This window comes from Trichomycterus rosablanca, chromosome 5 (assembly GCF_030014385.1).
Source record: "Trichomycterus rosablanca isolate fTriRos1 chromosome 5, fTriRos1.hap1, whole genome shotgun sequence".
Lineage (NCBI taxonomy): Eukaryota > Metazoa > Chordata > Actinopteri > Siluriformes > Trichomycteridae > Trichomycterus > Trichomycterus rosablanca.
The window spans coordinates 39,411,612-39,426,623 of record NC_085992.1 but is presented as its reverse complement, the minus strand read 5'-3'; the positions used below and the strand labels follow the sequence as shown (position 1 = coordinate 39,426,623).

At 37.5% G+C, this 15,012-nt stretch overlaps 1 protein-coding gene across 1 annotated transcript in view; it reads left to right on the top strand.

The window, feature by feature from the left end:
• The window catches only part of hpse2 (heparanase 2), an 81,726-nt gene that overhangs the window by 39,588 nt on the left and 27,126 nt on the right, over positions 1 to 15,012 (top strand). The window contains exons 6-7 of the mRNA XM_062995178.1: positions 9,097 to 9,144; positions 14,581 to 14,674. Coding sequence (XP_062851248.1) covers positions 9,097 to 9,144; positions 14,581 to 14,674 — 142 coding nt within the window. The remainder of the gene's footprint in view (positions 1 to 9,096; positions 9,145 to 14,580; positions 14,675 to 15,012) is intronic.

The window sequence follows — 15,012 nt, the reverse complement described above, 5'->3', positions numbered from 1 at the left end:
CTGATAAAATGCACAGTGAGTGTAGAAACAAGGAAGTAATCATGTTATGCCTGATCGGTGTAAGTAATCTAACAGTTCAGCCTTGTGTACAAGGCCACTTAATACAGTCTCTGATCTTTCAATTGCTCAAATTATAGGGGTTATACTGGTTAATTTTAAGCCAACAATTTTGAATTACTTCCTGTGCTAACCTAGCAGCTCTGTATCATTACTCATACAGTTTAACTTAAGCAGTAAGAAAAAAAGGCTTAAAGGATCTTTCCTTTTATGCCTGGGATTAGCAATAAATTCAGAGAAAAGTCTGTTTACCTGTTGTCAAGAAACATTTGTACTAGTCTGGCACACGACCTTTAGTCTCACTGTGTGCCTGTTTGAGCCTATTCAAAATGAGACACTAGAAGGAATTTGGGCTTTTGTAAACATAATGATTGTTTGGGTTGCATTTGGATTAAGTAAAAGAGTTCCATCCTTGGACTAAGTTTTGGTCTCACAGCAGGCATTTGAATATACTATTGGATGTGTCCAAGAGCTGCCTCTTGACTCTGGACTGTTGGAAAGATCTATGATTAAAAACAGCAGGAGCTCCTAAGTGCTGAGTGATGCTTCCCACAGAAACAACACTGATGAAAGGAAAAAAGACAGTATTTGATACAGCTGTTGCAATTGCAATCATCACATACCAGCCACTTTTACCAATTTGCTTCATCAATTCTGTACTTACATTCAATAGCCACTTACTGAGCTATACCTACTACTATGGTTTCTGGGTATACAAATACTGACTGTTGCTCGCCTGTTGTCCTGTAGTTTTTGTCACAACCCTTAACCTGATATGGATAGTAACCCCCACTGACTGGATATAATTTGAGTGGTAAACGATTATTTAGCACTAATGTGTGAATTGTATGGTGTAGGTGTATTAAGTGAAACAGTATTGTTGAGATTATGCAAAGTGCTTAAATAAGAGTAGTGTCTAACAAAAAACATAACTAAATCACTCACTCACTTTCTTAACCGCTTATCCAATTAGGGTCACAGGGGGGGTCGGATGGTGCTGGAGCCTATCCCAGCTTTTCAATGGGCGCAAGGCACACAGTAACACTCTGGACGGGGCGCTAGTCCATCACAGGGCAGACACACATACACATACACACACACCCTCACCTAAAGGGAAATTCAGTGTCTCCAATTAACCTGACTTTTGGACTGTGGGAGGAAACCGGAGCTCCCGGAGGAAACCCACGCAGACACGGGGAAGACATGCAAAAATCCGCACGGAAAGGACCCGGACCACCCCTCCTGGGGATCGAACCCAGGACCTTCTTGCTGTGAGGCGACAGTGCTACCCACCGAGCCACCATGTCGCCCATAAATAAATCAATGAATAAATAAATAAATAAATAAGTAAATAAAGCCAAAAAGCATCTTTAGATCAAAAACAGCTTACTGATAAAAAGCTAGCAGATGAATGCTTGTGCTAGAAAAAAAACATGGTATGCTGCTAATAGGGCATGTGTGCCTAACAGAAAGGCCAATAAATGTAAACTGTGTTAAAAATAGTCAATACACTTACTCAAAGCATTTCTCTATCACACACACCACAATTATTCTACTATTCTACTACCAAACTGACAAGAACAAAACTACAAGGTATTGCAAGGCACACAATCACTCACTGTTTCAATTTTTTGTAAATTTAAATTCTATTTAAGTATATTTTGTATGTATACACTTATTCTATCCCTGGAAATAAATTTTCTTACTTTTATTTAAATAACTCTTCAGCTACTAAACAGTCCATTATGCTGATGCATTAATATGCTGACACTTTATAATGTGCCACACAAAAATACCTCAGGCAGGCCATACTAGCAGCTGAATCCTTCTACTATGAATCTATGTTGTTGTATTAAGTGCATTGTCATTGTCTTGCTGAAACAAACAGGGATGTCCCTAAAAAGACAATGGCTGCATTCGAAATCTCATACTTAAACAGTATGTACTAAATTCGGGGCAGCGCAGACTGCTTGGCCGGTAAAGCAGTATGCTCTTTCATTACGTAAGTGTGCAGTATGCACGCAACCTCGGTCGATCTACGTCCGCCATCTTACTAACGCCATGTGATGCATGACATCACATCACCACAGTTATAACAATTTAAAAATCAGACAAAAGTAATTATGTCGTTCTCCACAAAGCTATTCATAACGTTATTCAGGGTTGTACTTAATCATAACATTTTAAATTTTTGTCTTACTCCGACTCTCCGCTTTCTGCCATCTTTCTTTTTCTGCTTTGAACGCCTTTGCAGCTCCAGTTAAATTATTAAAGATTCTTGAACCATAGTGTGCTGTGTTTGCATACTTAAAACTGGCTGCCCATGCAGTAGGTCATTCAAGTACTTTTCGCATACTGTTTAATTTATACTGCATATTTGGACACACTACCCGCTCTTGCGTACTACTTTCGCGTACTGTTGAGTATGGAAGTATGCAGTTTTGAACGCAGCCAATATCTTGATAGCAGCATATGCTTCAGATTGTGTATGCACCCTTTGGCACTAATGGTGCTAAAACAGATGTGCAAGTTATTCATGCCATTGGCACTAACACACCCCCACTAATACACACTAACTTTTATATTATGTTGGTACCAGCCAGAAAGCCATTTTTCGTTTTGGCCTAGAAAACACAAGCCTGGATGTTGTTGATATATGTCTTCTGCTTTCTATAATCAAACTTTGCATTTGTAATTGCAGCAGTAACTTATTTAAAGACAAATAATTATTTAAAAAGCAAACTTTGATGCTTGCTTGCAAACAACTAAACCTGTAATTAGCGCTTCTTTTATAGTTAATCAACAGTGTGTAAGCTTTTTATATTCACTGTTTGGTTGTATCTCATAAAATAGCCAATAACTGTCTGCATGAAATAATTGTAAATAAACCTTATAAAGGGGCATGTGAGTGTATGTCTATATGAGTTAGCAGACCTGAAGATGGCATAACTTTGCATCTTTGCATATATTAGATCAGGAAAAAAAATAAATTGTGCGCAATCAAACCCTTATGTCTGTCTCTGCATGGCTCATCTCTACTTCTGCTGTACTGTATCATTATTGCATTATAGTTAATAGATGGACTGAATGAAACATTGTACTAGAACTGCTTATCTTACATCAGGGAAGTCTTGACAAGGTCTCTCACCCCCATGTGTTAGCACTGTTGCATATAACTGAGCGCTTTAGTGGTTTGTGAGATGATTTTACAGAAGTTATAAATATATCTCAATGACGTTCAGACATTTCAGGGTTCATATACCAGCTGTTTAGAACAAGATAACTTTTCTGCAGTGTGGCCAGTATTTCTTTTTATAGACATACATTTTCTATAAAAAGCTCCATAGCTTTTTGTTAATACTGCTAAGTACTTTCTGTCTCTATCACAGAGCACATAGCAAACCATGTTTATATTGCACCCATTGGGTTATTTCTGGGGTGTGTTGCATCAAGAAAATCCTGTCAGCTAACTAAAGTGTCACTCGATTTATGGTGTGACTGAGCAATATTCCACCTGCATGATTCCTATCATTCATTAAATGATCAAGTCAAAGAGTTCTCTTTTTAAGATTCCCTTTTTAGCTGTGTTAGCTGTTGGCTATCATTTTAAACTGGTACCTGCATTAAAACAGATTTTTTTTTTATGACAAATTATCATATTGTTAATTGATAAACACCCATGTCTTTTTTTCCCTGGCTCATGTACACCTATCAGCCATACTTACCTTATAGAAGCACTTTGCAGTTCTACAATTACTGACTGATGTCCATCTGTCTCTCTGCATACCTCTACATACCTTTTTAGCACTGCAGTGACACTGACATGGTGGTGGTGTGTTAGTGTGTGTTGTGCTGAGATGAGTGGATTAGACACAGCAATGCTGATGGAGTTTTTAAACACCTCACTGTCACTGCCGGACTGAGAATAATCCACCAACAAAAAATATATCCAGCCAAGAGCGCTCCGTGGGCAGCGTCCTGTGACCACTGATGACGGTCTAGAAGATGACCAACTCAAACAGCAGCAATAGACGAGTGATCGTCTCTGACTTTACATCTACAAGGTGGACCAACTAGGTAGGGGTGTCTAATAGAGTGGACAGTGAGTGGACACGGTATTTAAAAACTCCAGCAACGCTACTGTGTCTGATCCACTCATACCAGCACAACACGCACTAACACACCACCACCATGTCAGTGTCACTGCAGTGCTGAGAATAATCCACTACCTAAATAATACCTACTCTGTAGTGGTCCTGTGGGGGTCTTGACCATTGAAGAACAGGGTGAAAGCAGGCTAAAAAGGTATGTAGAAAAACAGATGGACTACAGTCAGTAATTGTAGAACTACAAAGTGCTTCTATATGGTAAGTGGAGCTGATAAAATGGACAGTGAGTGTAGAAACAAGGAGGTGGTTTTAATGTTATGGCTGATCAGTGTATTTATTTGTTTATTTTTGCAGGCTGGATTTTGAATATTGTTCAAATGTTTGGGAAAATGTATGTATTTACTATGACTAAGATTAGGAATAGACTAGAATATGGGCATAAATCCAAAGGTTTAAGGTTCTGGAGTTTTCTAAAGACACACATGATTTACTTTTATATACATTTATAACAGAACACAGACGTTTTCCCTCATCATAGATTCAGTCAATTGGTACCATTAAGAGTTAGAGACACCCGACAAACAGCTGAGCACAGATTCTTGAGTAGTACTGCCAAGACAATGAGGAACTTATTATAACATCAACTGTGCCGACTCTGTGCTGAGTTTTTTATGGACACTTTGTCTGGTGTCATTTTAATGCAGTAAGACAGGATTACTGTACATATGTTTGGCATCTATCAGCTGCCAAAGAGTACTCAAGATCTGACATGTCTGTATTTTTGGTTGTTTGCATTTTGAGGCAGTTGACTATGATTTTGAAATGTGGGATAATGAGGCCATTTGGAGGAAGTTAGTGGTTAGTAAGCTAATTGGTTATTGTACAGATGTTTCAGAGCCACGCATAAATATGCCATTGCCTAGTCAGACAATAAATATCATGCATGAGTGTAATTTCCTTTCATACACAACATCAGTGGTTGGCAGCAGCACCTGTCTGCGCCGTCCAGACACACTCTGAAAGTACTAGAATGATGACAAGAAAACATGTACAGCATCAGTCATGATTTGCACACACATACATAAAGGTCTGCTTTATTTTTTCTACTTTCCACATCTAAGGGTAACAGTGAAGACAAAACATAATGTTACATCTGAGATTTTTCAATGGGCTAAAGTTTAAATACGTATAAATTTATATTTTGAATTCCACAAAAAAGCTTGGTAATAGCTTTGCACAATTTTGGCATTCTCCTAACCAGTCTCATGAGTTAGCCACCTGGGAGGCTCTATCAACATTTTCCACATATGTTGAGCACTTGTTGGCTGCTTGTTTGGAGGGCATTTCATTGGTTTTTCCCTTTTTTATTTTGGAAATATGTTCATACATAGTCACCAACTTCCTTATTTATATTTGTTTTGGCAGCACATTTTGAGAATAGGACATCAAATAGGGCTCATACAAAATAACCTAAACCCACAATAAATTCATATCAAGGTTCTAATAAAGAGCAGTAACAAAATTCCAGATCAGTTTTGATCATGTCTTGAAATGCTCACAGTTCTGAATGTTTTGTAGTGGAATGTTGAAGCATTCTTTAAAAAAAAAAAAGTTTTTGAAGGAATGAATGACGCAAACTTTCATTTCTTAACAGTCTGCACTCCAGAACATTATGAAAACATTCAATAATGTTTACATTTCGAGGCACTTGAAGAAGGCTGATTTATTCCTGGTGTTCATCAAGCCACTCTTGAAGCATTTTTACGTAAGATATACAAGATATATAATACAAAGTGTGGGATTATCTACAGAAACAAATGATTTTGCACCACAGGGTGCAGCCGTCTCTGTGCTTTATATTCCCTTGATATTTTATGAATATGCAAAGCAATGACTAGACCTAATTGTTTTCACCTGATGGATGCTTATACCATTAATAGTTAAAATACTATAAACCATTGTACTTTAACAATTGGCAGCAGATAATATGTTCTCCAAGCATAACAATAAAAGCCCTGCCATGAGTTCCAGCTTTGTGAAGGTCATTGCAAACATTTTTGTTGGTACTGGCTTATGGAGATGCTTATTCAATTCTATGTTTGTGGATGTAAATTGTAGGACATTTATCGACTATTCTGTAAAGTGTTTATATTGACCAACCACATTCTTTTTCACTGAAGCTGTTTTTCCATGTTTGACATGTCCATTACTTTTTGAACTGTTCACCTAAGCCATTACATTCTTTTCTAGATTTATTTACAAATGTACCTGCAAATTGGACTAATTGTCATACCTCTTCTCATCTGATAGGCTGTCAACTGGAGGCCAATTTAACAGAACTGACCTGTGTAACTGTAATTGTGTCACAAGTCTTTTTTTTTTTTTTTTAAATAAAGTTTAAGGCTTACATACAATCCATTTGTTTTGAGCCTTTGACTACCACTGTTTTGAAATAGAAACACTGGCTGTGTTCTAAAAAACCTGCTACAAACTACTCTTGTACTAATGGGGCCCCAAATTAGTATGCAGTATACAGTATGCAAAAATGATACAAAAAATGCCCAGATGACTACTCCGGACAAAATTTCTAGTACATTTTCCAAGCTATCTTTGAGAGGTACTACATCCAGTTATGTAACGTGACCAGTTTTGACATGCCATTGGAAATAAAAGTGGGGGAAAAAAACCCATTAAAACCTTAATGGGTTTGTGTGCGCCATAGTATGGTTTGCTTTTGTCGCATAATTGATACTATACTGCATACTAATAAGGGGACAAGTATGCAGTATACAGTATACACTGAGCACAATATGCAGTATACAGTATATACTGAGAACAGTACGCAATATATACTGGGAACAGTATACAGTATATACTGAGAACAGTACGCAGTATACAGTATATACTGAGAACAGTATGTAGTATACAGTATATACTGAGCACAGTACGCAGTATACAGTATATACTGAGCACAGTATGTAGTATACAGTATATACTGAGAACAGTACGCAGTATACAGTATATACTGAGAACAGTACGCAGTATACAGTATATACTGAGCACAGTATGCAGTATACAGTATATACTGAGAACAGTACACAGTATACAGTATACACTGAGAACAGTATGCAGTATACAGTATACACTGAGAACAGTATGCAGTATACAGTATATACTGAGAACAGTGCAGTATACAGTATATACTTAGAACAGTACGCAGTATACAGTATACACTGAGAACAGTATGCAGTATGCAGTATATACTGAGAACAGTGCAGTATACAGTATATACTTAGAACAGTACGCAGTATACAGTATACACTGAGAACAGTATGCAGTATATACTGAGAACAATGCAGTATACAGTATATACTTAGAACAGTACGCAGTATACAGTATACACTGAGAACAGTATGCAGTATATACTGAGAACAGTGCAGTATACAGTATATACTTAGAACAGTACGCAGTATACAGTATACACTGAGAACAGTATGCAGTATATACTGAGAACAGTGCAGTATACAGTATATACTTAGAACAGTACACAGTATACAGTATACACTGAGAACAGTAGGCAGTATGCAGTATATACTGAGAACAGTGCAGTATACAGTATATACTTAGAACAGTACGCAGTATACAATATATACTGAGAACAGTAGGCAGTATACAATATATACTGAGAACAGTGCAGTATACAGTATATACTTAGAACAGTACGCAGTATACACTGAGAACAGTATGCAGTATACAGTATATACTGAGAACAGTGCAGTATACAGTATATACTTAGAACAGTACGCAGTATACAATATACACTGAGAACAGTAGGCAGTATACAATATATACTGAGAACAGTGCAGTATACAGTATATACTTAGAACAGTACGCAGTATACACTGAGAACAGTATGCAGTATACAGTATATACTGAGAACAGTATGCAGTATACAGCATATACTGAGAACAGTATACAGTATATACTGAGAACAGTGCAGTTTGCAGTAGGCAAATTCAAACACAGCTACTGTTCATTGTTTCACTATCATATGTAATGTCAATTTTTTTTTTTTTTTATTGCTCAGTCTACGTCTTTACATAATTTTTATGCTTGTAAGGACAGGGATTCTGTTTCAGCAAAGATAACAGACAAAAATTTCTTAACATTGAATTGTCATTAATAACAATAACATTGAGACCATGAATTTAAGTTACAAACCTCTCAGAAACACTTGGGAAATTTAAATGGGTCCTTAAATGAAACCCTAAATTTGTCTGGTATTTAGAATCCAGGTAAATGTTTGGTTTGTATATAAGTGCAATCTAACTTTTTTTATCATATAGTTTGTTCAGCTTTTTTATTAAAAGCAATTGTGGAATGATGCCCACTTGATATTACCACAATTGCCTTGTCAAAGGCCTTTCTCTGAGAGACGCCACCCCTTGCTGCTACCAGTTGGGGTTTGAAAAGAAATGACAAATTGATTCAGAGTTTTGCAGACAGTGAGTTCTGCTGTGCTTCAGAGGCTATAGGGAAGAAATGAAATTTTGAAAGAATGAGGGTGTCAACAGTTTTATTGCACAAATCACACATTCGCATTTTCTTCAGCAAAGTGACTGTTTAGAAAGAGAGGCCTTCTCCCTTACAAGGGCTACACTGCTAAACTGTCATCTCACATCTGTTAAGAACCAGGGTAGAGCCAGTTTACACAATGCCTAAATGATCTACCTCCACCAGCCATATAAACACGCTCTCCATGTGAGTGTGTCTTAGTTGGCCTTGACACTGGTGGCCTACGCCAGCATTCTCAGCACCGAGAGTCATTTACAATCGCGGCGCCGACTGAAACAGCAGCTGTAAATAATCTGCACTTTTAAAGCCAAATTCTCACTTACCAACTGAACAATTACTTTTTTTTCTTTCACAGGTTCATGAAAAATGGTGGTTCTGTTGTTGACGCAGTTACGTGGCAACAGTAGGTATTCTACCTTATATATTTCTACTATTACATTTTGTTTAAATAATTGTGATATTTACAGTACTTGTAGTTTATGCTTTACTATGTTGATAACAGTGGTGTAATCTCACTTGAAGTTCTTGGCATACTGTAGCCAAATGCATAATTTGATTTTATGTGTTTAAACAATTTAAAGTTAAAATTGTACTTTTTTTTGTTAATCTGTGGTAACATTGATTTTTTTATTTACTGGTTGAAAAGCATGTTATTGTTTCAAGGTTGTCTCTAGATTTAAGCAACTTAATAGCAAAAAATAGTCCTTATTGTAGGAACAAAAACAGTACTTTAAAGCAGTATCATTCTTTATATTTATAATGAATTATATTTAATTAGTTTAATTAATATTTAATATTAAATTAAAATTTACATGGGGCCACTTGGTGGCTCAGTGGGTAGCACTTTGCCTCACAGCAAGAAGGTCCTAAGTTCGATCCCCAGGCAGAGCAGTCCGGGTCCTTTCTGTGAGGAGTTTGCATGTTCTCCCCGTGTCTGCATGGGTTTCCTCCGGGAGCTCCGGTTTCCTTCCACAGTCCAAAAACATGCAGTCAAGTTAATTGGAGACACTGAATTTCCCTATAGGTGAATGTGTGTGTGTGTGTCTGCCCTGTGATGGACCGGCGCCCCGTCCAGGGTGTTACTGTGTGCCTTGCGCCCATTGAAAAGCTGGGATAGGCTCCAGGACCCCCACAGGACCACCACAGAGCAGGTATTATTGAAGTGGTGGATCATTCTCTGCACTGACAATGACATGGTGGTGGTGTGTTCAGACACAGCAGTGCTGCTGGAGTTTTTAAATACCATGTCCACTCACTGTCCACTCTATTAGACACTCCTACCTAGTTGATCCACCTTGTAGATGTAAAGTCAGAGACGATCGCTCATCTACTGCTGCTGTTTCAGTTGGTCATCTTCTAGACCTTCATCAGTGGTCACAGGACGCTGCCCACAGGGCGCTGTTGGCTGAATGTTTTTGGTTGGTGAACTATTCTCAGTCCAGCAGTGACAGTGATGTGTTTAAAAACTCCATCAGCATTGCTGTGTCTTATCTACTCATACCAGCACAACACACACTAACACACCACCACCATGTCAGTGTCACTGCAGTGCTGAGAATGATCCACCACCCAAATAATACCTGCTCTGTGGGGGTCCTGTTGGGGTTCTTACCATTGAAGAACAGGGTGAAAGCAGGCTAAAAAAGTATGTAGAGAAACAGATAGACTACAGTCAGTAATTGTAGAACTAGCAAAGTGCTCCTATATGGTAAGTGGAGCTGATAAAATGGACAGTGAGTGTAGAAACAAGAAGGTGGTTGTGATGTTATGGCTGATCAGTGTATGTGTACTGTGTACTAATATGTGTAATAAAACTGTAAATACGTGACAAAAAAACCCTAAAACCTTTTCAAGGGGATTACCAATAAGTGGCCCTCACTTAAGGAAGAGTAGCCAACACTTTGAGGCTGGATTATATAGCACTTAAAATGACAAGCTTTCTGGAGTCCTTTTAACTGGTTTAGATACATTTAGTAGAGGTAGTAGAGGTAGAGATAAACTTTGTGTAAAATGGATAAATGGAATTTAGCTGGAAGCATTTTTAGTCCATTTGTTATAGGACAGTAGGTTGTACTTTGAGTAGCTGGTTGGTTGACCAAGTGGCAGCCAGAAGTGGGGTTACAAGTTTGTTTGAAGATGAGACTCTGCTGTGCATTCCCTAATTACAGCACTGTAGCTCAAGGAAAGTGAAAAGATCACTGCAGGCCACCGGAAACACACACAGGATAGTGAGTTTCAGGTCACGGAAAGTTTCTCTTTGTTTCACAGCATGAAGAATCACAGGTGCTGTTAGCTTCAAACACTCCCCATGTCAATGGCTATGGGTTAAGACACTCATCTTTAAATGAGTTCTTCTAACGTCCAGTCAGTTTATCTTAGATTTATTTTAATATATCCTTTATTTATGGAAATCTTTTGTGTTTGTAGTATATTTACTATATTACTAAGTATAGAATATCTTTCACTTTATTTTAAACTGTCTATAAGCTCATAGTGGCTGATACAGACTAAATGGCTTGCTCGGATACCCCATACCTGAAAGACTGAGTGAAAAGAACCAATTGCATGACACTTGACCAAGGTAGAAAAATACTGTGGCTAATAAGCTACAGCCAAAAGAGGAGGAAAGAAAAAAGTGGCCAAAATAACAGAAAATGAAACCAAAAAGAAAACCAAATAAAAATCTCCCAAATTGTAAAGGCAAAAGAACAGATAGGTGAGCACAGAAGAAGACAACACACTCCATGCACTCACCCAGAAAAGAAAATAAGCTACTCAATCCACCAGCAATGGCAACTCACACTTTTGAGAAAATAGACCAAATTGCAAGGAACTCCACAAAACTAGCAGCAACTAGATAAAGAACAAAGGCAGACTGTTACTCCCACACCTGACGCTATCTGCACCCAGGAGGGATTTTGCATAGCAGCCTGCTGCAACGAAGAACAGAAAAGCCAGAATTCAAAACTCATAGCTAAACCGAATTTATGCTTATTTCAAATGTGTATATGGTCCTAATGGCAAGGCAGGTGAGCATGATACTGCAACCCCTAACCATGTCTACGCGGGTACAAACGTATGAGGGTGCAAGTAAATGAGTGACTGATGCCTTTTCTAGGTGGCAAAAATAAATAATTGAATAAACAACCAAATTAATGAATGGATGCATAAATTAATGAATAAACAAATGTTAGAACGCAGCTTAAATGGTGGTAATGCGATTTTTAAAAAAACATTTGGCATGCAAGATAAAATTAGAATACGAGTTAATAAATTGCTATAAATATGATGATCGAAATTGAGATGCTGGTATTTATATTATTATATATATTATTCTACTCATGACTTTCTGCTATGAATATGAGATGCTTCCAGGTTGCGTATTCTTAAATGTATTTATTACTCTATTTTACACAAAGGTAAAATAGAGTTCCTTTTTGCCATTTCAGTATGTTCTTGAACCAAAATCTGCATAGATTACATTTGATGGTTTAAAATGACCTGACAATGTGTATTTTATCTATGGCAAAAAAAGTGTTTCATTAAGTCTACACAGCAGTTAAAGTCATTAAGAGTTATAAGGGCATATGTGGGTTTGTTTTCTTTCCCTCAGTAACATTGTCCCTTGTTTCAACAGACAGATAATGGGTTTGGCAAGCTATTTAAACTTACATCCCTAATCTGTGTAAGTGGACTTATTAAAGCAGAGGTTACCTTTAATTAAGAAAAAAAGGAAAGACGGTGTCAGAGGAATAAAAACAACACCCAGTGCAAATGTGAACCATATGCTGTCATGCATTCACCTTTGCGGATATACAGTTCTTACAGTACAGTAAGGACATTGTGTACTTTACCTTTTATGACCTTTGTAACAGGTTTTCTACTAGTATTTTAGGGCGGCACGGTGGTTCAGTTGGTAGCACTGTCACCTCACAGCAAGAAGGTCCTGGGTTCGATCCCCAGGTAGGGAGGTCCGGGTCCTTTCTGTGTGGAGTTTGCATGTTCTCCCCGTGTCTGCGTGGGTTTACTCTGGGTGCTCCGGTTTTCTCCCACAGTGAGATACTAAATTGTCCATGACTGTGTTCGATATAACCTTGTGTGAACTGATGAACCTTGTGTAATGAGTAATTACTGTTCCTGTCTTAAATGTAACCAAAGTGTAAAACATGACGTTAAAATCCTAATAAACAAACAAAGTAGTATTTTATACCTAGATCTTAATAGGTATTAATTGCTTGACCAAGTGTACAAATGAATTGTTTTGCTATTTCTGTTATTTTAAGCTGTATGTAGTTTTATGTTAAAATAGTTAAATAATTAATCTGTCTTACATAATTTCACCAGCATTATATTGCCTTGGATGCAGACTTGCTGTTTGGTAGTTTGCCACGAAATAGAAGAACACACACAGTGTACAAACTAGAATTTTATTTCTGTCTATTTATAGAGTTGTGTTTAAAACAACTTCGTGGTAGGTTGTAAAATGATCATTAATGTGCTATGCAATCTTAAACTAAATCTTCACTAATGGAGACATACTGATAATAAAGCAGACCGGCTGAAGAGTTATTCAGTACTTTTTCCGATCCCAAGATAATGAAGATTTGTTGCTTTTACTGTTGTGCAGCTGTAATCCCAGTGAGGCTGTAAATTGTGTGGTTCATTGTCAGCACAGACTTTCAGCTCTCCAAAACTTTTGAATGGTGGTAGCTTACCGCTTTTTTTAACACTTTACCAGATGATCACATATACAAATTTAAAACCCCTCACTATCACAATATTATACCAATATGGCTTTATACTGATTTGTCATAGGGTTGCCAATTTATCTATAGCAGCCATTTCCTTGAAACGCTTTTCAGAATCAGAATCAGAATCAGAATCAGAATCTTTTTATTCGCCAAGTAGCAGATGTACAAGGAATTTCTTTTTCACGTGTGTCTGTGGAAAATTTTACTTATAAGTAAGGTAATATCTGTAGTAGCTGTTGTTATATGGAAAGTTATGGCTTACAGTTGCCATTCCAATTCATTCAACAGGTGGCCAGTAGTATTAGAATAAGAGCACTGTGCAGCCAAATTCCTTCCTAAGCATGTTAAACCAAGTCTTGAAGGCACTATCTGGATTTTGCACTATTTGGATTTTGAAAGATTTCTAAAACTGATTTTTGCTGGTGTAAAAAGTTCTATAATGTACTTAAACTTGATATGTGGCATGGCTTTTGTGCCCTTGAATATAAGGCTAGTTTGACTGCACCCGTTATACTGAGCAACAACCATTACACCATTACAAAAAATAAAACCTCTGTCGGAAAATCAGATCTTAAATGTTATCTGTAGGTATTGCCAATGTCAGGAAAGAAAAACCCAATCTATCTATTTACACAGAGAGGAAATGTGTCCCAACAGTTGTGATCATGAAAACTAAATAAGGTCTGTCATGAATTAAGAGCTGCCGAAACAAAGGTATCAAAGCAAGCTTTGCATCATTTTGGGTTTAGAAGCTGCAGTGCTAAAAAGATACCCCTGTACCCTCAGTAAAGCTTTATGGTACCAACATTTGAGTAGGGGTGTCTTTCTTGCATGGCAGCCTTTAAGCCCATATTGATGTAAAGCTTGTTTATTGTGGATTTTTAATGGGTGCAGTCAAAAGACACAGAGAAGTCACGATAATCAATCAAAGCACCTATAGAGGATTACAAGACTTATAAATACTTGTATTCTGATGCCTTAAGGTGCTCATACTGTTTTGCCTGCTTTCTATCTTTTTACTAGCATTTATAACCATTACCCAAACTGATTAATATGAGTCTTGTTGAGCTGTACTATGTTCTGGTTAGTTTTTACATTGATAGACGCGTGACCAAGGTGGAGGACTTTTTGAAAACACGACTTCTGGACACCTTAACAGACCAGATCAACAAGGTGTTGAAGGTAAGATTCCGAATTAGAAGTTGCAAAGAAAAATGTTATTCTATTGCACGGAAATATTTCCTGTTGCTGATAGTTGTTTCTAATGTGTTGGCAAAATAAGTTGTAGGTTGAGGGTTAATTAGTGTTCTTTGCTAACACCAAAGACTTAGGTTGTTACTGTCTGGGGATTAAAGGCAATAAACTCCCTCTTGATCTTGTTAGGTTTTGATCCTTAATTATCACACTGTGCCCTCTCTCTCAGGTGCAACATTCTAATAAGCTGTAGTCATGGTGGGCTATAGCTAGGGGACCAAAAATGAAGGCACAGAAGCTTTGAGCTGGAGTTTCATCTTACTCAG